Here is a 24,428-nt window from a genome sequence, read left to right on the forward strand (position 1 = left end):
TGTTAATGGTGTCTTCTGTCAGCCCCTGTAGGGTAACCCCAGAGTATCGGAAATTCCCTATAGACCTGCATGTGGATTATCCAACTGTTCTGTAAAGAGATAAATTCCTATACAAACATTATATTTAAGAATTTCTATGTTTGTTTTTCTTTCTTTATGCATCTATAAAAAAAATGTTTTACATGTATGATATCTTGGATATCTTTTCATGTATGATATCCTGTTTCATTTAAAGAAGTAGTCCGGGCATTTGCAAATTGAACAGCTGGCAGAAGAGAACATAATCAATCACTACTTACCTCTCCCTATGTCAGCGATGCACTGTGCGACAGGCTCCGGGACCCCCACAGGGAGGCATTTGAAAAATCATTTCTGTGCCATTGAACATTAATTTAGATCTGAGCCTAAAATGATTGTTAATCGTTCACTGTTATTCCGTATTCGTTCACTAATCGTTCAGTGTAATTTCAAACAGTTCCTTCTTTTGCTGGGAAGAAAGGAGAGGCATTACAGGCCTAGGGCACAGACACTCTAGGCCACTTCACATCGACTGCTGCAGATTAATGCTAACTTCACACTACGTATTTTTCTCATTTAATAACGGCCGTTGCAACACCGGTCGTAATTTAATGGAAAAAATACATTGCATTGATTGTAATGGAATAATTAACTGACAGATCAGTTTTGTGCGGCCACTATTCATTGAATAGTGGCTGCACAAGACTAACAGAGCAGACAATGTAAAGTACGGCTCCGGCCGCACTTTACATTGTCGGCTATGGCGATTTGGAATACAGGCACACTTGATCGTGCCTGCATTCCAAAATAAATGAATTTCATCCGGCCGGTAATGCAGTACCGTCCGGGATGAACTTACCTGACACCGGTCGCTCTGTGACAAGGCCGGTGTCATACGCTATGTGTACCCAGCCTAAAAGATCATTTTTTACCCTAACCAAGGCACTAGGCGCATTTTATAAGACAAGGCCGGGAAGGACTTACTCTCATTAATGGATGGTACCAGTTTGGGGGATTGGGTTGTTGGATACAGTATCACTTTAATGTTACACCGAGATTAGAAGACAAACAAAAATAAGACTTTGCAATATTTATAAGCTTTGCATAGACTACCACAGATGATAGCCTCAAGAATCCCCCTGGTCTGTTAGGTGAGGCTCACTTGAACTGTTGGGGAGCCTCCAGTAGATATTTGAGAAGACCTGATCTAAACCACCAATTAAAAGACATAAAAGAAAGCAAAACAAGGAAACAAATTTTACCAATAGAAGAATAAATAATATGTTGTTTGCTATATTCAAAAAGTTTTATTATCCATGAAAATCTATACAAAGAGTATTCACAGTTATATAATATAAAAATAAACTAGCTTAATTCTTCATGTTCTAGTCCTTTAGACAAGATTCCTTTTATAAATAAGTTATAGCTTAAATAATAAATATAGTGTAACGTTCCAAAAAGTTCATGTTACATTCCAGTCTTTTTTTATTTACAGCCAACTGAATGTCCTCCCAACAAGCTCAAAGAATTTCTTATTGGGTTCGTAGAAGTAGTCCTGCAGTTTCCCTAAGAGATAGGAGCTTATGTGTGGGTGAGCCCGTCCTTTGGACTCGTGTAAACAACGCTCCCGACCGCTGTCCCGTAAGCAGTAAAACCCTTTGGTTTTGTTGAAGTAAAAATTGGATGCGTTGATTTGGGGAGAAAGATTGAGAAACCTCTCTACTTTCTGTATTTCAGGGAACGGATCCTTGATCAAATAGTCACCATCAACAATGTGAATGTTTTTGAGTGGGAAGTACTTGAGCCAGATTTCCATATAACTGTAATATAAACTCCTGTTTATTGCCTTATAGTCGGTATTGAGTTCCCCGTTCCTTAGAAGAAGACTCTCCACAGGAGGATAGGTTTTATTTTTCTGCAGGTGATTATAATAGACCTGGGTGTAGTCTGATAAAACTCTTTCAATAGGGTCTCTTAAGATTAGTAAGATCTTGATGGTTCTGTTCATATTATATATACGTTCGGGAACTTGAACCGATGTGAAGTAGGCCGGTGTTTTCTCCACTGTAAGTTGGTGGGAGTAGGAGAACGGCATTTGGCTCAAGTACCATTGTAGACCTTTCTCATATTGGTTTTCCCAGTCAAAGAAGTGTATTTCACTCTCGGCCACAGCAATATCTAAATGGAGACTAAGCATTTCTAACAGAGCCCTAGTTCCGCCTTTACGTACTCCAATAATAATTGTGTGTGGCAGATGCTGGAAGGTACCATTAGGATGGGGGATCTTGTTTGGTTCATAAGCCGGAGATGGAGATGTGAAGATCCTTACATCCCCTGAGGTAGGCCGAGAAGGCACCCCCTGAGGATGAATAAAGAAAAGACACATTCCAAAAAGTAGCAAGGCCATTATAACTAATTTCGAGTTCTTGGCTTCAGTTAGAAAGATGGTGCTCCATATGGCTGGAACTGTAGAATGAGTGACCGCTTTCTGCTCCGTTCTGTCTATAATATTTCTTATAAATGACCTACAAAAAAAAAAGAAAAAAAATTGGAATGTAAGAATTTATATGTACATATTTTATTATATAGTCAAACACCTATGTCTCTGCTGATACAGATAGATTTATTTATTTTTTGTACCATATTGTAAGATTTTTTTCTTCTATTCTTTCATTACTTAAATTTTTATGGAATTGAGAATGATTACCAAAAAGGAGTATGGTGAATAGGTAATGCATCACTGCATTTATTACTACATATATATTACAGCATACACTAATATATAATTTCAATATAATTTCCTCAGTGATGGCACTTAATATAAATATAACATTAAATTAAAGCAATGTATTAAAACAATTTTTTGTCTCCCGAGTACCACTTTAAGTGATATTTTTCACCCCTAAGATAAACAAAGAATAACCATGGTATTGCTGAGGTCCCTATGTCTACCACATTATCTCCTCCGATCATTTCGCCTTCCCTGGTACCTCCACGTTTTCCCTCCCCTCGTCACCATATGAGATGACAGAATGGTGCTGACTACTGACAGCAGCCAATCACTAGAAGATGCCCAGGGACTAATCAAAGTAGTCCTACATCGGCGATTAGTCAGTCAGTCAGTGCATCTTGCATATTCCCTACTAAATTTTGAAGCTGTCTAACATCCTAGAGAAATAAAAGGATGTTAGAAAAAAGTATGCAAATTACTTTTTTGAGTGCATTACAAGCAAAATATTTGAAACTTTTAAAAACACTAGCTTTACAAAATTTGCATTGTTTCAATTTTTTTTTTACTAAAAGATACACATAGCCTAGCATCCAACAATAACCACCGATGTAACCTACAATATGTCACAAAAACATCTCAGAATTAAATGGATAGGTTCAATTATCTTTTTAATCTCCTTCCCCCAGTTCTGAGCCTGCTGCTTTGTGCTGAAGAAAATTGTGTGTGAGCTGTTGACTCTGTCTGATCACCCTTCTTCCCCCTCCTTTCCGAGATGGCTCATGTAAACAGCTCCCTAGCCAACTGGTTCTGCTCTTAATCACAGTGAAGTCACCAGCAACCTGACTGTAGAGTTAGGGCCCTATTACACCAACAGATTATCTGACAATTTTTTTTGAGCCAAAGCCAGGAATGGACTATAAACAGAGAACAGGCCATAAAAGGAAAGACTGAGATTTCTCCTCTTTTCAAATCCATTCCTGGCTTTGGCTTAAAAAAATCTGTCAGATAATCTTTTGGTGTAATAGGGCCCTTACCCTCCCACTGTTTACATTAGCCATTTTAGAAGGAAGGGGAGGAGGGGGTTCAGAGTGAAGATGGAGTAAACAGTTTTTTGTGTCTTCAGCAGAAAGCAGCAGGCTCAGAATTGGGGGAAGGAGACTGAAAAGATAACAAGTATGACCCTTGCCTGCCTTCTGATTCTCTATTCTATTTTAACTCTCCCCTTACCAAAGCCTCCACTCCCCAGGAAAAAAAAACTGTTAGTCTGCGCCCCGTCCGCTCTCTCACTTTTGTTATGATGTGAAACACTATGTTGAGTGAATTCTTTTAGAAAAGAAAAAGTCACCAACTATGAACAATGTGTGTAATCCCGCAAGGGGACGGTATGCCATGAACCCTATATAAACTTCTGGTGTCAGAATAATTTGCCTTTCGCAAGATAGTTGAAATTCTTTCGGTCCTCTAATCTTTAAGACATGAATCACTGCGCGCATAGCTTTCCCTAATGGACAGCAGACGCCACAACAACCTAGCCTTTTCATTATAAACTTTCACATAGATTTCTACCAAAACTTCTTAAAAGAAAAATATCCTATAAGTAAAAGTGATAAATTATGAAGAAATGGTAATATTCAGAGCTGAACTTCATCTTTAGCAGAAGTCTTGATTTTACATTGGTTTTTCTACTTTTTAATGATGATGAAGATAGTTTTTCCTAGAAAAAGAAAATCTTACTCTATGAAGGATGTTTTGAAGGTTTTTACTAATGGTGTTTTAAACCTCAGGAATATTATGTCAGCCTAACATTAGTCTTTTTTTTTTTTTTTATCTCTCGCCAGCTGTTATTTCCTAAACAACTAGTTAGGGGACACTGCATTACAGAGAGCCCCTGAAATCTATGTATTGCCTGTGAATTACAGGACAAGTCCTCTAGAGTAAAGTTCCCCATAACTTTATACTTCTGTAATCCAAACCCGCCTCTTCTGGTGTATGGGGCTGTCCCAACATTCTATGGACAGATGATGAAAAAAACAAACATAAAATCTGCCCAACCCCTTTGTTCTTGGAGAGATAAGCTGCTGTCATATCAGTTTTTGTTAAAGGGTTTATAGCATGTACGGCCATGTCTTTAAGTCTAAATTTGCAGGACTGTACATTTTTACAAGATTTACTGCGCAGTCAGTTACCGTAACACAAAACCACGTGAAAACCAGATGTCGTTTGACACACCTCATCGACTGTGTGCGAATATCCCCTTAGGCTGGGTTCACATTTAGTATTTTAGTCATTATTTATAACTGATGAACTGATGTTCATGTTAGGATTTAAGATCATCAACCTTTGAAGGTTCACTGCCCAGCTCTCTAGTCACTTTGCTGAGTAACAAAGCTTAGCCGGAACATTGCTTCTGGGCAGGCTCACAATATCTCCTACATCTCCTAGGAGAAGAAATGCTGGATCCTTCCAGTTGGTGTTGGGGAAATTGTGGGAGGGACCAACACACATTAGATGGCCAGCTGATCCCGCCAGAAATGGGCTGATTATGTATTATCCATGGCCACTTTAAATTGGTTATCCAGCGAAAATCTTTTTCTTTTAAATCAACTTGTTTCAAAAAATTATACAGATTTGTAATTTACTTCTATTTAAAAATCTTAAGTCTTCCCATACTTATCAGCTGTTGTATGTCCTGCAGGAAGTGGTGTATTCTGTCCAGTTTGACACAGTGCTCTCTGCTGCCCCAGGAACTGTCTAGAGCAGGAGAGGTTTTCTATGGGGATTTGCTACTGCTCTGGACAGTTCCTGTCTCGACCAGAGGTGGCAGCAGAGAGCACTGTGTCAGACTGAAAAGAAAACACTATTTCCTGCAGGGCATGCAGCAGCTAATAAGTATGGGAAGACTTGAGATTTTTAAATAAAAGTAAATTACAAATCTATATAACTTTCTGAAACCAGTTGACTTTAAAGAAAAAGATTTTTGCTGGATAACCCCTTTAACACTCCAGCTACCAAGGCTGCGGAACATACTAATGGTCTAACATCAGAAGACAACTCACATATTACTTGGCACACTCTCTTTGCTCATATTAAGAATATGAATTACACTATTACTTACATGTACTGTTTTATAATGTGGCCACTGTATATTGTTCTCCCTTGAAGTCTATGACTGGCATCTTAATTTTCCTTTGCCAAAGAAACTAAGGATTAATGCACTTAACCAGGTCAAACATCGCACAATATTCCATAGTGATGAGAGCTCAAGTGCACTTTGGTGTTTTGGCTTCTAAATAGAGACTATTTCTATTACATTCAGGTTCTGAACTGTATTAAAAGCTCTTCAATCAGGCAAGTCAAGTACTAGATCAAGTTCCATAATGCTTTGCAGAGGCGTCATTAACAAGATTCCTATAAAATAATTCATCTCTCATAATGTAACTAATGGCATCGACTAAATATTCATTGTAATCCACTCATACTGTGCTATGTTTAGAGCAGCAGTCTCCAATCTTTAGCTTCTAAGGATACATTAAGACGTTCCAAGCCTGAGGCGGATTTCACACTACGAGAAATCTGCTGGAAATTTTTTTTACCTATTGACTTCAATGGGTCTCCACTAAATCTGCAATAGTGGTCAGTTTGTCGGTTTTCTGTTGACCATTTGAGGACAGAGGTAGCAAAATTCTAAGCAGGTTTTCCAGAGGATGAAATCCTTGGTAGTCTTGGCGAGTCTGAAAGGGCCATCAAGGTACGGCGGGCTTTGCAAGACTTGGACAAGCTCAAGTTGTAGGCCAGTGTACCATAGGGGGGGGGGGGGGGGGGGGGAGAGGTTGGGTACCACACAGTAGGGCCACAACCTTGAAATGTTTGAGAGGAGAGTACTTGGAGCATAACCACCAGACTCCATTATGACTACATGGTCTAAATTCTGCCAGTTTTATTGACTTCTAAGGTATATGAGTGGGTGATGAAGACAGAATTCTCTTTATTAATCTAATATACAGTAATGTAAATTGTACTAAAAAGACTAGCGGGCGGTGGGTTTACATTATATCTAACCAGGAAATACTTCAATCCAATTAGAACCATTTGCATCTGCGACCTTTTCTCAATACGGTATATCCGCCCACAGGCTTAAATTTCCTCTAACATGTAGACAATCAATACTGGAGAAATCTTGCCAGTGCTTTACTGGATAGAATCTCCACATTGATTAAGAAATGACTCCATTGTACATCAAGGTACCGCTAATCATATACATTAGTCAGATACCTGTTTAACATGGCTGCTAACTAGGAAAGTCTAGCATATTGATAATACTATGAAATCTACCTTATAAAAAAAAATTAAAAAAAAATTGGAATTTCCTCTAAAAACTTATTTTCTTATACACTTCTATGGTATATTCATGGCCTATGCAATAAATGTACAATAGGTAACCTTATTTATTTAGAAAACTAGAGATGTTACATGATGGCGGGAGGTTCAAAACAGTTTAAATCTTTACAGTACCGTACTGACATAGCTGCGCGGCTGTGTCAGTACAGTACCATGAAGATTTAAAGGTTATGGAGGGGGCAGCAGGATACGCCTCAAAAATGCTCTCGGCGGGCTGTTTGTTCAGGCACACACAGGAGAAAGATTCCATTTTTGCTGAGCCGGAAAAACTCTCCTGCGTGTGCCTTAATGGAAGACCCGCCAGCAGGACTTTTGCGGCGTATCCTGATGCCCGCTCTAGCCTTTAAACTGTTTCTGGTGCCAAGACGCCAAGTTCCGATAATTCACTCCCTTGCACACTGTCTGTATATAGGGACTGTGCAATTAAGGCTTTAGAGTCTTTTTTTCCTTTACTTTAGCAATGACTTGCCGACACGACCTGTAACTGCTTCAGTCCACCCTGGTCATCATGGTGACATGTCACCAAAAGAGCTGTAGAGATGAGCGCAACTCGAGCATGCTTTAGTCCAATCATTCGGCATTCAAATAGTGGTGGCTGACGTTGGATGCAGCCCTAGGGAGTTGGCGAAAACATGGATACAGCCATAGGCTGTATTTCTAGACTCCCTAGGGCTGCATCCAACTTCTTTTGTCACCGGTATTGAAATGACGACAAGCATGTTGGAGTTGCGCTCATGTCTAGTGGCCAGACATTTGCTACAATGGTCAAGTTGTGTCAATATGTCTTCCATGGAACAGAAAGAACTAAGACCTGTGGGGTAATAGGGAAGCATCAGCACAGAAATAACAGGGGATAGATAAGGAAAGGACTACTCCTTCTGGTGTTTTAAACATATCAACAGGACCGGTCAACACCTTTACTATACACTCCTTACTCCTCTGCCTTCCACCAAATTACTTTCTCAGGTTCTTTTTATAGTTGGGTGTTATCTCTTCTCTAGTAAAGTGAACTGGGCTATAATGGTCTATACCGTGGATGGTTGATGGTCTAACAGTGACAGAACACTTCAGTAATCTCATCTCGTGGAAGGTCAATGACCTGTCTTCTTGTTTAACTAGATGACATACAGGATGTCTATAGCCCAGGTTGCAGCATTATTGCCTTTGGGATTCTCTAAGTTGGGATAACATCATTATTTTGTCAAGCTCCGGTGCCCTAGCTTCAGCATGGCGACATCTGCAAGGAGTTTGTAAAATTGGCCTCAGGTGGGAGACATATATGGTAAGATTATAATTGCACTATACTGTAACAGGACTATATAGAGTAGCTGGGTTAAGTGCCAATGAATGATCACAGCCTTGGGAGTCCATTAATGTGAGTAGGGGGTACCAGACTTACAGACAGCGAGGAACACAAGTCAGTTTCTACTGCTCGGTAAATATTTTGTGCTTTTTCTATCTCTGCATGTAACCGTATTAAAAGTCTTATTATGTCCATATGACCAACAAGATATACGGGCAGGGGTTGTCATGATGAGAAATCCCTTTAACAACTCCTCTAAATACAGAAGACAACATTTCCCTGGATTTAAAACCAAAGACGACAACATTTCTAAGAATAAATAAATTATATAAGAGGGTAAATATCATTCATCCTGTTCCAAGGTCAAACATTCTAGTGAACAAACATGTAACAATGGAATAATACACAGACTCACTCACTTGTTGCAGACAAGAGAAAAAAAAAAAAAAAAAGGAAAAAAGGAAAAAAAAAAAATCAAAATCAATATTTCCACCATCTCTTTATGCTGATAGGGGTTTTGGAGAGATAGCTGTTGGCTGAATGTTTGTTCAACAGACAGGTATCTGAGTACGGCCAGCCTAAAGTGACAAAGATATTATTAAGTACTTCTAGTAATAAGAGGAAAATCAGTGAGAGTGTAAAAGTTGGGTTCATAATTGTAAACAATAGACAATCACCTGGGAAACCCTCCCCCACACTTTCGCTTTCACCTGCTCCTCCTCACTCGCTGTCAGCACGTGTAATAGTGCCAGCAGCGGGCATGAAAACGAGAAGCAAGCAAGCGCTGCTCTCAACATTGTCCCGTGTAACAGGGGCTTTAAACACTCTGGAAAACATGGATATGGCCTACGGCTGTATCCTTGTTTTCCCAGACTCCCTAGGCCTGCATCCAACTTTTTCAGCTACTAATAATTAAAATGCCAAGCAATTGGAATTGGGCATGCTCAATTTGCACTCATCTTTAGTAAACAACCTAGTAAGGAGGTATAGAAGTGTGGCCAGACTTCAGGCCTATGCTATATAATAAACAAGGAATGAGACCATTGGATAAACAGGTGATATACTAAAAATACAGAAGTCCTGTTCTAGCACCAGGCACGGACACCATATTGGTGCTATTTTCCTTAGTGTATATGGTCCCACCAGGTTAGCAACACCCATTTATGACCGTGCTACTGCACTGTCCTAATGGCAGCCACCACCAGGCCTTCAGTATAGTGCCGTAACATAGTAAATGTTATGCACAGCATTGGTACCCAAAAAGTCATAAAAAGGTCATATGCTATAGTAGTCATAGGCCCAGAGATAGATATAACCAGCCTCAACAGTGTTCAGTCCTGTTCCTAAAACAATCTCTGCAAAGAAGGGCTGAAAACATGTCGGACAAGACCGCCTAGAGCTGACAGGTAGATCCAGGGATGATTTTCTAGTTATAATAGTCACTGGGATTTGTCAACCCTTAATGCACAGGAAATAAAGTACGGTAACATCTATTCATATTACAAACGGTATAGTTTACGATGTTACAGGAGATACCGTGACAACTTTATTGCTTACTGTAGGCAACATTCTGAGATACTAAGAAGTCTATACCTCTGGCTAAAACACAACACCCTAAATGCTGACTGTAGTTAGCTGGAATAAGTTGTAACACTAGGTAAATTTGGCAAAGAAACTTTACACTGGGCACGAATCGCTTGCAGGTGTGCAATTATCATTCCGGAAAGAAATAAAAAGAAAAAAAGATTGATTTATGGGAACATTTGTGTGCATAGTTAGCAGTCACATAGGTCGTCTCATGACAGGAGAAATGAACACTGTAGCTGATTCTTTATCTTGGAAAAGCAAGGCGATCATGAACATGACTGTCGTAGAGGAAGACAAGTCGTTTTTAAGCTACTCAACATAAACTTTTACAGCACAGGCAATCCATTAAAAATTAAGAACCCTGTCCTGGAGGATCATTGCTGGTTAGGAAGTTTAAGCTAGCAATTCACAGACTGGTCTTCATAATAAGGTGATTTTAGACCACATGGGACAATTTATTTATATAGGTGGCCAACATAATATTATAATGTCCATACAAGCATGAAGGAGGTCAGCAATGGTGTGTCACCATTCAGTCTTAATAGCCAACATTTATAAACCTGACTGGCAGAAATAATAATAATAATAATAATAATATTATTAATAATAATGTAATTCTTTTTTAAGTGTGCTAAAAGATCAGCTATTTTCCTATACTCATCCTCATAATCATGTAACTGCATGTAAGGTATCTGGCTGCCTTTTACCTTCCTCCTCAGCGCTGTTCGCATGCATGTAGTAGTTGAATCCACTGCCTGGAGCACAGTTAGGAGCACTGCTGACCCCCATCGCACCAATCTGGCCCACCTGCTCCATTCATTATGATTACAAGGAGACGGCCAGCTCGGTATGAAGGGAGCGGGGCAGTGCTCCGAACGGTGCTCCAGGCTGTTGATTCAACTACTAACTGCATGGGAACAGCACCAAGGAAGAAGGTAAGCGACATTACCTCCTCCGTGGTGCCACATGCACATTAGGAATTCGTCTAACCTGCTGATAGTTTCCCTTTAACCCCTATGTTTTTTGCAAAATTGTTACAAGGCTTTTACTTCAAGAAGGTGTAAGAGGTATCTAAAGGTGCCCACGCACCTTAAAAGTTGGCTGGGTTACATTGGATAAATAGAAATAAAACTAAGTAAACTCTGAAGCTATAGCTGTAGTCATTAGAATAACCCTCTTCAGGGGAATGGACATTTTGCTATAGTGAAATACTGTGTTTCCGCGAAAATAAGGCATCCTCCTAAAATAAGACACAACAACTGGTCAACCAAGTAGCCCAAAGTATGGCATCCCCCAGAAAATAAGGCACCCCCCACCCCCCAATCCATAGGCAACTTCCAGGGCTTAAAGCCAACTTAGCCGTTTCTGGGATTTGTTACCTGTCCTATGGTTAATATAAGATACACCAAACAGTAACTTCAGACAAGTTATACGTCCTTGCATCAAAGCAACATTTACAAGGAGGAAGAGCAGATACAACTGAAATCATCAATGTCTTGTAGTTTACAATGTTCTGTTCTGTACTGAACTACATTGCTGTCATGGTGGGTCATGTTTGAAGGTCGCCATAGAAAAATCAGGACAAAAGGTCTTGCGTTACATCAGAGCAAAGATGCGGCTTGTAAAATACAGTTATTGATTTGTGCTCTAGTCTATTACAGGTTTCTTTTCTTTTCCCCACACTATGAAATGGATGTTCTGCAAATAAATTTCCAATTTTCAACTGTGGTTATTTCATTGTGCGGGATGTGCACTGTACTCACAGACAGAGGACAGCCTGATGTCTGGACTGTTTTGTGGAAAAAATATCTACTATTATTTCTAAAGCTCGCATCAGAAGAAAAAAAGTTAAGAAAGTTTAACTGACCTTTCTGAAGGACAGTCTAACTCCTAAGGCCCACTGTGGTGGATGGAGGTGGATAAGCTCTCTTTACCGCTGTGCAGCAGTGTTGTATCAGAGCAGGGGACCACGAACTGCAGGGCTTAGACAGCTCTGCAGTTCCCGACACAAATGTTGGTGGCAGCAGAAAGGGGCATGCCACCCTTAACTGCTGCCATTCAATGGAACTTAATGAACAAACAAAAATGTGTACTTTTTAATGAAATTATACTACAATGTAATAGAACAGTATTAAAGCAATGAAAAAAAAAAAAAAATCTCTCCGGAGTACCCCTTTAAAACACAATTAGAACTTATGTAACAAGCTAGAATCTCCTCCCTTACTAATTTGCATATCCTTTTCCCCATGGAGCATTTCATGGCTTTAAGACTCCATACATTAAAGAGACACACTTCTCCCCCTAAGGGCCCTATTACACAGAGCAATTACCTGCGGAATCAGGCCAGTTCGGAACACCGTGTAATAAAGTTAATGATCACCCGAGGAGCTGACCAGTCACTGATGGTTGTCCTTTAGCAAAAAAAATAAAATAAAAAATCACCAACTGCGTATCAGTCTGTGTAATTGTGAAGAGTAGCCGATGGCTAATGAAAGTATATAGAAAATAATAAAGTTAATACTTACCTGTCTAAGCTCCCCCAGTGTCCTCCTGCCTGTTCCCCGCTCATCTCAGCTGCTGCTGACACTTCCTAACCAGTCTGTGCAGTGCCAGGCTGAGAAGCTTTACCAGTGCCTATGGTAAGCAGGGAACTGGCAAGAGGACACCTGGGAGCGTGGAGAGGTAAGTAAAAACTTTGGTATTTTCTATATATGCAGCAAGGGATGCACAGACATCACTAACAATCCTCCTGTAGCCCTTGCTGCATGATCGTGGAGCTGTGTAATAGGCTCTGTAATCAGGTGCTGATCTAGCAGATCGTCACTCGCTTACCCCATTAATTGGGCTGTGTAATGTGGACCCAAGTCCCATGTGGTCCTCTTCTGTCACACTGAAAGATTCTCTAGTAGTCTGGTGGACAAGGGCAAGCCGGCTGAATCTCCCCTGATTCTCTAAAATGTATTACTTCTTCTCATTCAATATGTTTTATAATAAGAAGTGTGAAAAGGTTCTCCTCCAGGAAAAAGCTAAACAAAACAGAGCAGCATAAAACCTACAACAACATGACATCAAGTCTAAATGATGCATAGTAGTAAGAAAATAGAAGAAGGATCCATAATTCAATATGTTTATCCAGCACCAATAGAGTCTGTGCAGATTTTAGTAGAATACCCATGGGGAAATCTGCTGCAAATCAAATATGCAAGAAGGAAAATTTAGGAAAAGATATAATGAGCTAAAAAGGTTTTCTGGGATAAACTGATCCTTAAAGAGGATGTACCACCAGGTAGGTCCTCTTTATCCTGACACAGGGATAGAACGGCGCCGTGACAGGGAAGCTGGTGCCACGGTCCGTTTTTCGTACCGCAGCCTGGTTCCCCCATATAGCGCCGTTCTTTCCACGGTTACCAGCTGGTGCTCAAGCACTGGAGGTACTTTTGATTCCGCGTCATAGAGGGGAGGGAATTCCCTCCCACTGGGGACGGGCCGTCCTACCTCCAGTGCTTGAACACCGGCCGGTAACCGTGGAAAGAACGGTGCCGTGCACGGGAATTAGGCCGCGGTTCAAAAAAATGGACCGCGGCACCGGCTTCCCCGTGACGGCGCCGTTCTATCCCTGTGTCAGGTTAAAGAGGACGTACCTGATTGTACATCCTCTTTAACGATCCTGCAGGGTACATGGCAGTAACTGTCCCACTCCCCTGCCGGATCTCAGGATCGCCTGTTCTCCACCGCTGTCAGTGTTTTGGAAACATCAGGTGACATCCCCCTTCTTCTGGAAGCGGCCAGTCAGCATAGATCCTATACTGTCTATGCTGCAAAGAATGGGCGGGCCAAGATCACACAGTAGCAGGGGAGCGGGACAGCTAAGGATACAGTACTTACATGTACCCCACAGCCCTGGCAGGTTTGTTAATTATCAATCTATCCCACAACCCCTTTAAGAAAATAGAGAGGCTTTGGAGGAATATTGGCAAACTCTTTTCCCACAAACTAAGAGATGACAGCATCCTACCCCCAGGGTTTAGGGTTTATTCATATGGTGCAAGAGTCAAGGAAAAACAATATGCGTGATGTGACTAAATATTCATGTGAAATTAGCAGAATATATCCTGCAAGACTTTTTACTCATAGTTACATAAGGTTAATAAGTTAATAAGGTTGAAAAAGACACATGTCCATCAGGTTCAACCTAGAAAAACCCTACTGTGTTAATCCAGAGGAAGGCAAAAACCCCTATGAGACATTATGGTAATTTCCCCATCCCAGGGAGAAAAAAATCCTTCCCGACTCCGATGGCAACCAGAATAATCCCTAAATGAACTTATCACCAGAAATCTAATGCCCATAACTTGTAATGTTATATTTATTCATAAAAGTATCCAGGCCTCCCTTGAACTTATTTGATGAATCGGCCACGACAACATCATGTGGCAGAGAGATCCACTGTCTCACTGCTCCTACAGTAAAGAATCTGCGGTGGTGCTGATGGTAAAACCTTCTTTCCTCTAGACGTAGAGGATGCCCCCTTGTCATGGTTACAGACCTAGGAGTAAAAAGACCACTACAAAGATCTTTGTCCATTCATATATTTGTACACCGTGATCAGATCGCCCCTAAGAAGTTTTTTTTTTTTTTCTAAACTAAAAAGCCCCAAGCTTGATAACCTGTGTTGGTACTGTAACCCACCCATCCCCTTAATGACCTTTGTTGCCCTCCTCTGCACCCACTCCAGTTCAGCTGTGTCCTTCCTATATACCGGTGCCCAAAACTGTTTACAGTATTCCACATGTGGTCCGACCAGTGATTTATAAAGATAAAAAGTAAAAAAAACACTAGTACCAAAAAAACAAAAAAAAAAAAAAAAAAAACCACAGACTACCAAAAAATGTGTGAGAATCTAACTCTACATAGAGGCCCTATCAACCCTTTCCCTAACACTGTACTTTCAATGCGGCCCCAAAACCTTACAGTGTAACTATAAAATGATCCAATATAAGTAAGGCTTCCCAGCTGTATGCATTTAGTCTAATCCACTCAAGTAGAAACATACCCAACAGCTGAGCTATGGCATCCACGTTCACTTAGCTAAAAATTAAAATCACATTTTTCCTTCTTATAGCAGGAGGAAATTTGATAAGCACATGAATAAAAAAATAAACAAACTAAAAATGATTACAATTCTGACCATGTTTTTGCAATTAAAACTTTTTTCTTTTTTTTTACTGCACCCTCTCTTCTGATTTCATAAAAAAAATAATTAAAAAACACTGCAACCCCCATCAGGAATGTGAGTGTAGGAATGTCACGTGCATTCCAGCCCCCCCCCAGCATAGACACTCGCCTGGAGCATGTTACACCTATATGAACCCAGGTTACAATGTATCTAAACCACACTGACAGGTTTACTTGCTTTATTCATTTATTTATTTTTTATATATGTTACATTGTTGGCCTATAAACATGTATTATATAAGAGCGCTGCGGCGACAACATGCAACAATAAACTACATGGAAACATCAAATACAATGATGGAAGGAACATATAAAAACTAAAAGGAGCAGAACTGTACGGCAAAGTTTTATGGCCAGGCTATATGGTTAGAAAATATAAAAGAGTAAATGAAATAGACTCTGACAATTTGTTGACTATCATCATTCCGTCTATAAATACAGTTATTGATTCTCTGTTATCAGCCATTACTAGTTGGGGAGATGGTGACCGAGAACAGTTTATCTAACATATCTCCAGCTGTCTGAGTGTCTGGAAACATGTACATACATATGTGTGAATTACATCAGCAACTCTTTCACAAGGTTTACTATCTCCTAATGAAGTGATAAGCGGCAATCAGAGAAGAGAACAAAGGTCCACTTCAGCACAAGTTTTACTTACATAAGGGTTAAGACTTCTTTCCTACATCCATAGTTACTGACGTGTTTGTGTCGATAGGTAAAGTCTCGTAGAGTGAATGAAGAGAAATTCCTAACAATAACAATACGGGACACTATGGTTGATTCAGCCCTAATGTGACAATCCCAGCTTCTGAAATCTCTTATCCCCTGGTGCATTAACCTCCGCATCCCATAGACCCAATGCTAAGGTACCAGTGGAGTAAATCGATTGTGCTGCTCTCTCCCACCTTTTAACACCTTGTTGTTTTTAGGTCTAACATTTTGTAGTGATCCATACGTTTTAATATACCTGTTTTGCATTTGGAGCTTTATATTTCTGATCTCAAGATCCATCTATCTTGCATATAGAGATAAATGATAAAAATGCAACCCGTCTGCAGCCGTCACTAGAGGGCGCTTAGCAGTTTATTGCATACTTTTTTTTTCTTAAATAATTTAGTGTATAAACCATATGCAGTAGCTCCATCTAGTGGTGGCTGTGGGCACAAAGAATTTTAGCTCCATCTAGTGGTGGCTGTGGGCACAAAGAATTTTATCACTTATTTAATCTTTAATGGAAGAGACTTGGAGCCAAGGATCAGAAAACAACAGCTCTGATGTCTATAAATATGTGACATTAACCTCCACAAAATTCTAAACCAATTTAGATTCAGAAGTAATATACTTTTACTTTAAACTGGTCCAAATAGACTTATTATAATAATAATAATTCGTTTAGGCATACTAAATAAAATAACCACTGGTTATCAAAGCCAGTGTTCCTTATGGTGATACAGTTGTACTTTAGTCTTCAACCCACTCAAAAACGGAATGGAGGTTCCTCTTTCGATGGGTAGCCTCATTTTAGGAAGTTATCCCCTAACCACAAGATAGGGGACAACTAGTGGATCATTTTGCCTCTGACCTCTGAGTTGCCCCTGACAATCCTGAGAATAGAAAATAAACAGCTTCGGAATGAACAGAGCAGCAGCAAGTATACATAGCCAGCGCTCCACTCATTCTTTATGGGTTATTATTATTATTATTTAGGGGTTCACTTTTCCTGCACTCTGAATTAGTGATATTCCCACCATTTGGACCCCCATCCATCCTCTAGTCTTCCCCTATCCACCATTTCCTGTAATACAAATACCCCTTTAAGGCAGATATTTCTAGGAACATTCCGTCATTTTATAGATCAACCGGGTTTAACCGTGATGTTTCCACTTTCTTTACTAGATGAACTTGATTCTTGTCCCTTTCCTTTACTATCACTGACTTAAAGGGGATATATAGTGTTAGAAAACACATGGCCACTTTCTTCCAGAGACAACATGATTCTTGTCCCCAGTTCGGGTGCTTTTTGCTATTAAGCTCCATTCACTTCAATGGAACTAAATTGCATAATCTGTACCCAAACTGGAGACAAGAGCGGTGCTGTCTCTGGAAGAAAGTGGGCATGTTCTTCTAACACTGGTTAACCCCTTTAAGTGCACAAAGCAAGGGATACGGGCACCCTACTGTATGTGCCATTCAGTCTCAAAGAATGTGTTATCGGACCCTCATTCTCCAGTTAGGTTAGTTATGCATATGTTCTATGTATTTAAGGGAAAACTCCTTTAAATCTTAATTTGCCTTGGACATTCCACCTTCCTATACATCCACTGTGCGTTCTACAGCCCTCACCTTCTGGTACAATGGTTAAATACACTTGTTACTCCATCTCTCATTCACACACTCTAAATCAACACTGGGATTAGCCTACTGCTCAGTCAGTTTACCATGTCAGGAACTCACACAACAAGAATTTACTATAAAAATACTGGTGGAATTCATCCTTCCTATAGTAAAAATGCTCAAGCTGTAGACTGGAGGTGGAATAGACCTGACAATCACTGTCAGCCAGGTTTATACAATGCGACAGGGTGTCAGGCATAGGAAACTGCATAAAAATGATCTCTAAATAACCCAGCGGAATGATTATTGGCAGCTATGACATCGATCAATATGTGCGAATTATCATTACCGACTCATCCAGCTGTCAGATACACCTTACTATTGCACAATCGCTCATTTCCGAATGTGTAAAAGGTGCAATTAATAACCAATTATAAAAGTATGGATTTAAATAGTTCCTAACCTATTGTTTATATAACAATGGAAATTATTATTATTGGAAAAAGAGGAGTCTACTACTGTTATAGTCTACTATGTATATGGATCACTCTATACACTCATCAATGCGTGTTACTTCTAATGACAGGTATATGTACTACTTGGTATTGTTTATACACTAGCAAAGCTGGCTATTGTCTGACTAAAAAGATGTTCCGCAGCAGCCATATACTGAGGTGGGTTCACAAGTCACACTTGCTTAAGCTGAATAAGCTAAACTGATAGAAGTCATAGTCTTTGTATGTAATAAGAAAGTAAGTTCAGGTACTCACCCAGTGTGGGAGCTCAGCCTACACAGGTACTGGCTTCATAGTTGGAGGCTGGCACCTCTGCCCATCCAGGTGCCCTTGTAAGAAGCAGAGATCAGATGTTTGCCCTCTTCTAAGTCTCTGCTCTGTGACGTGTGCAGCTTCCTCCTCCCATAACCCTTACCCTGCCAAACCTAGGACCTGCTTGCTGCTGTCACCACCTATGGGGAGTGCCGCATGTGCTGCTGCTGCTGACGACATGCTACTGTTGCAATGCACACAGGTGACCCAGCCTGGTGGAGTGAGAGGCTGAGGAAGTTGTGTCTCCAGCCCATGTGCTGCTGCTGCTGCTCACTCCGGCACTGTTACTTCCCAGCGCTGAGACTCTATTATGTTGTATCTCTGCAGGGTGCCCTCCAGCTGAAGCCTCCTCTGTTACCGTAATCAACCGAGTACGGGAGCACTCCAGCCTGAGCACAGAAATACCTGGCTGACTGGAGGAATGTGTGAGGAAGGTGAAGAGCGTTCACATGAGTGTGCCTGGTGACTGCAAGCTTTCATTCATGGATAAGAATAATATTTAGCTCATTAGGTTGGGCACTAACATAGTTTTAACAACACAGAAAATATGTTTTTTTTCCCCCTTTTACAATTTACTATATTATACTATATAGTTACTATACTATACTACATATAGATGAGTAACACCCACACTCCTTAAGCTTTATTTATTATTTAATTACCATGAATTATTATCACGAAATTGTGTAATACAATTATAGAACTTTTAATAAATAATAATAATAATAATAATAATAATAATAATAATAATAAAAAATAATAATTATTATTATTATTATTATTATTATTTGTTAATATACTTATTATTTATTTATTTTTAATGTTTGTATTTAATATTTGTTTACTTTGAGTTTTTTCTCCCTGAGTGATGCCGCATTTAGCTATATTATATATAGGTTCCATGTCACTGTAACTGCTTGCTTTCCGTTATTGTATCCTATCCTATCATTATGCTTAGACATTTTACATCACAAACATCAAATCACTTGACAGATTTTTTTCTTTTTCTTTTTTTTAATGATAAATGTATGTTTGTTATGTAACTGATAAATACTTATATCATTATGCCTATTATACATATATTTATTGATAAATATTAGTTTAATCAAAGTTGGTCATGTATCATAAATGGTCCATTGTTCCCGGATTGCTCAGAACAGGGATTTAGCAGAGTTGAAAGGAGTCCTATTTGTTACCTGAGCGTACAATTACACATGGCAGATTTTGTTTCAGAAAATTCTGCCATTAAGAATCAGTCCCTTTCATCCCTCGGCTGTGAGCACACAGACTCCTACAAGCAGCATTCAGTTGAATGGGACGGGCTCAGAAATACCTGCAACAAAATATGTCCAATCACTTTTTATTATGCTTATATTTGTATTTAGTAGCAATAAAATGACAATATTTATCTTGTCAATATCTATATAGTCGATAGGACTGTTGGAGCTTTAAAACATACCTGTCACTTACAAAATTGGTTTTGAGGACCTTGATGATCACTTCCCTACTGTCAATCATCTCTGTCCTCTGGTCCCCTAAGGCCCTATTACACAAAACGATTATCGGCCGTATTTGCCCGATATTGACCGTTACGGACGATAATCGTCTTGTGTAATAGAAGACAACGATCAGCCAACATGAACGATGTCGGCTGATCATTTCAGTCGTTTGTCTTTCAATGTGTTGAAAGACAAACGACTTAGAAAGCAACGATCTGCTGCCATCACCTCGTGGAATTGGACAGCTGCCATCTGCTTTAGGCTGCCTGGACGATCTAGCAATCACGCGGGTAGCCCCTTCACAGCTCCCCGTGGTCCCCTTTGCACTCACCAGCTCACTGCCAAAGCGTGTAATAGCACCGATATCGAGCGGGGAAGGAGGAGCTGGCAGCGCTTGTTTGCTCCTCTCCGTTGCCCAGTGTGATAGGGGCTTTAGACATAATAGAGATCACTGAGAACTGGGGAATGAAACTGTGCTACTCAACCGATTTGGCTTTGGGGCACACCAGGGAGCGGAGTCTAAGTGCCCTCTTGGTTTTCACCCTTTATCCTGCTCCAGAATGCAGATGCTAGACTGCTGCAGCTAGAGGACACCAGGGCCACTCCACAAGTGGGGTTCCAGTGTGAGTAGCAGCTGGTTCCAAAAAACCAGAGTTGATGCAAGGCACTGGGAAACAGGCCAAGTATATGTGGTCAGCAAGCCGGTTTGTTAGCGGGAGTCAGTGCAGTACAAGGGGTGAGATGGGTATTGTAGTCAGAAAGGATAAGTGTCAGGACAGGAGGCTTCAGAGGCAGGTCAGGTAATCCGAGTCAGCAACTGGGAGAGACAGGCGGTACAGACAAGGGTCAGACAAAAAGCGTAATCTGAAGAACAGGAATGGGTCGGGATACATGGGAATACAGGAGAAATAGCAGACAGATAACTTCCCTTGGAATGCTAGAATACAACAATACTCAGGCAAAGAGCAACAGGTGGAGCTAGATTAAATAGGTACAGGTGACTCTGGATTGGCAGATTTGGCCTCCTGCACACCCTAGTGGCCAGAGGTGTCATTGCAGCAGAAGGAAGAAGAAGATGTCGGTAGACACAAACAGCCCCAAGAGAAGCATAGAGAACAGTAGAGGCGTGGACAGGACACACTGCCCCTGGTGAGCCTTATTTGGCAGCATTACAGATAGGCATTCCACACATCTCCGCGTGATACCTTTACCGATCTAAACTTTTGACATGTTCCTTTGTCAAAATTGTAAAAATGTACCCGAGCTTTAAAGGGGAACTATCAGCCAGTTAGACAAATGTAACCCGTTTATAGCTCCTTAGTGGGCAAGTTGCGCTGAGGATGAAGGTATTTTTCTCACCTTCATCCTCAGCACTGTTCCCATGCTGTTAGTTGTGGCCGGGAAGCCATTAGGAGCACTCGGACCTGTTACAGGCCCTCCGAGCAATGATCCGGTGTGCCCCCAGGCCAGCCCCCTCCTTTAAAAATTATTAGAGTGGCGTGGCTGGTGGGGGGCTGTAGCCCTGCCCCACAATGATTATCAATGGAAGGGACTGACAGGCAGGGCTACGGACCCCAGCTGGCCCACCTTCTCTAATAATTATCAATGGAGGGCATGTCTGGAACAGCACTGAGGATGAAGGTAAGAGACATGCCTTCATCCTCAGCCCACTAGGGAGATATCAGCAGGTTAGATTTGTCTAACCTGCTGATAGTTCCCCTTTTAACAAAACAAAACACACACTCACACACACACACACACACACACAAAAAAAAACAAGAAACATGGTAAAAGTTTAAATTGGTCAGAATCGGACCCTGATGGATCACTAGAACAAGTGGGAAGAGAAGCATACAGGAATGCGCTTCTCTTCCTACTCTATGTATGTGCATTGCGAGTCCATCTTGGTTACATAACACAAGCCAGGAAAAACCAAGCTTAGATTTCCCTGGGTTTGTTGCAGTGATCAGTCTGGGTCTGAACACTCAGACCCCAACTAATCAAAACATGTGATATGTCCCTAGGACTTGTCAAAAGTTTTATGTAAATTTAGCATCCATGTAAAAAGACTGAGCGTTATTTAATCCTATCACACCCAGACATTAATTATAGACAGAAGTTAAATTCGCAGGTCTTGTGACTTTCCTACGTTAGGTAAGATACAGACAGACTCCAGTCAGCCAAAGAACTTTTATGAGTGTCAGTAATTAAAGGGATTATTTGGAATGATTTGTAATAACCTCCTTCCTGAAATACACAGAACAATACAATGCTCTGCTCCACAGACGTCCTCTGCAAAGTTTTCCTGCTGATAATTGTATATTGTTTTCTGGAACTTAATTTTGGTATGAAGAACCACTATCTGAGTGTGCAGGTTGGATGGTGTTCCTTCCAGTTTGGTGCTTTATTTACTTTATATTCATGTTTCTGAAAGTTCATCTCAAGACCACCATGAAAATAATTGTAATAAAAAATTACCTTTTAAAAAATTCTGAAAAAAATTTAACTTACTTAAGCAAACAATTTTTTTTTATAAATAATAATAATTTATAATAATAATTGTGTCTCTTCTACTTGAGTTTGTTTCATTTTTATTATTTGTAAACTGACATTTCATTATAGCCTGAGCAAATGGAAAAAGGCTGTAGGTCATCAGTATCTGAATCATTTAAAGGTGAAGACCATTAGGGCGACACTTCCTGTTTACAAAAAATGGCCACCACAACACAACTTAAGAAAATTGTATTAGGTTGAGTTAGCACTGGGTTTTTGCAGTCTTTTATTATTATCTTTATTATTATTATTATTATTATTATTATTATTATTCATTTTATGCAAAAAAAAGTTAAAAAAAAACTGATGTATTTGTGTGCACCCGATTTGATTCGTTTTTGTATTGACTTTCATTCTAAATAAAAACATCCACATGTTTGTGTACACTTTGTGTATGCTTTTTTTTAAAAAAAAAAACCCTGATAAACTGATGAAAAAAATGGACTGCAAAAACGCAGTGTGAACCCAGCCTTAGGTCATTTTCACAATTTTTTTTACAATATTGTATTTGGCAATCTTCTTCCTTTTAAAGCAGGGGTGGGGAACCTTTTCCCTGTCAAGGGCCATTCAGGAATCAATGAAAATTGTTTGAGGGCCGCTGTGCTCAATGTTATACTGTGCACGGCAGTTAGTAGCGTAAGTTGGCGGAACCAGGGGCAAGGCAAAGTATTGTTCCCCTAGAGCTAATATTCAAAATGCAACAATTGAAAATGTATGTTTTTTTTTTTTTTTTTTTTTTCAAAATGTTAAAAGAAAACCTAGTATTTGAAGGAACAAAATATAAAGCCCCTATTACATGAGGTGATGGAGAGGAGCAAACAGCTTGTTCCACACTCGCTGCTGGTGCTATTACAGTGAGCGGGTAAGTGCAGGGGGGGGGGGTTGCGGGGGTCTGTGGGGCAGCTGCCCGGGTGATCACTAGATCGCCCGGGCAGCCCATAGGGGATAGCGGCGGTCTGCTGCCACCGCTCCTATTCCACTGAGCGACAGGGAATGCGGCCAATAATCGTTTTGTGTATTAGGGCCTTAAGACAGAGCTCCATAGCGTAATTCAGACACGGCTGAAGTGGTGAAAGAAAGCACATAGAACTCTCACCTCAGTAGGCTGTGCTGGTGTAAGGCATAGATTAGAGACAGTCAGTATCCTTTTCCGCTCCAAGGCTATGTTCACACTGCGTAAATGTACGGTCGCATATTTTCGCGGCCGGACATATACGCGTTAAACTCCGTCCGGGGATTTACGCTACTTGCCGCCAGCTATGTACGGAGCGCAAACTTACGCCAGGAGTCTACTTACGCTTCCCGAGTGCCCTACGACAGCGGTCTTTTACTTGGAAAGCTTCGCCTAGCCCCGGACACCCCACAGAACCTTTTGGATAGGCACAAAAAGCTGCAAAAAAGAAGAAATCACCACTACTGTACGTACGGGCAGGGCCGCCATCAGGAATTTCGGGGCCCCATACAACCAAAGTGTCTGGGCCCCCCACATTAATAAAAAAAAAAAAAAAAATTGTGTGTTCGCCCCACGCCTTGCTGGGAGGTATAATTTGGTTCAGATCAATTCTAGAGAACTGGCTCATATTCCCCATTTTCCCCAGTGGCTTAAAATGTAACCTCTGTTATACAGTTATAAAATTGTAGAAATTAAATGTGAACAAGGTGCAATTCAAATAGACACTTACTTGTATAGCTGCCTCTTGTGCTCTGTATGCAGTGCATTATATCCACCCCTGCAACGTACAATTTATAGCGTGTCTACAAGCCCAGCGGGGCTCATTATGATGGAGACTAAAACTTATACAAGAGTGGGGTAGGGGTTCCCCTGTATTCAGAATGCTGTTGAGTACTAGGCAATGCCCCGTTTGGGGTTATTGAATTTCGAGGGTCTGGGGGGCTGTTTGATTTGTATATGTTCACCAATATCCCCCCCCCCCCCCCCC

General features: G+C 40.5%; 1 protein-coding gene across 1 annotated transcript; it reads right to left on the minus strand.

Moving 5' to 3' along the window:
• Positions 1–1,329: 1,329 nt before the first annotated feature.
• HS3ST1 (heparan sulfate-glucosamine 3-sulfotransferase 1) lies at positions 1,330–18,704 on the minus strand. The gene is made up of 2 exons (XM_069976447.1): positions 18,380–18,704; positions 1,330–2,543 (listed from the first exon to the last, which is right to left on the minus strand). Exon 2 carries the CDS (start codon positions 2,423–2,425, stop codon positions 1,508–1,510), a length of 918 nt encoding a protein of 305 aa, XP_069832548.1. The 5' UTR covers positions 2,426–2,543; positions 18,380–18,704; the 3' UTR covers positions 1,330–1,507.
• Positions 18,705–24,428: the final 5,724 nt, after the last annotated feature.

Source organism: Dendropsophus ebraccatus, chromosome 7 (assembly GCF_027789765.1).
Source record: "Dendropsophus ebraccatus isolate aDenEbr1 chromosome 7, aDenEbr1.pat, whole genome shotgun sequence".
Taxonomy (NCBI): Eukaryota; Metazoa; Chordata; class Amphibia; order Anura; family Hylidae; genus Dendropsophus; species Dendropsophus ebraccatus.

Excerpts from the sequence above, each read along its gene's own strand:
- HS3ST1 (XM_069976447.1), bottom strand. The coding sequence starts at position 2,425 with ATGGCCTTGCTACTTTTTGGAATGTGTCTTTTCTTTATTCATCCTCAG.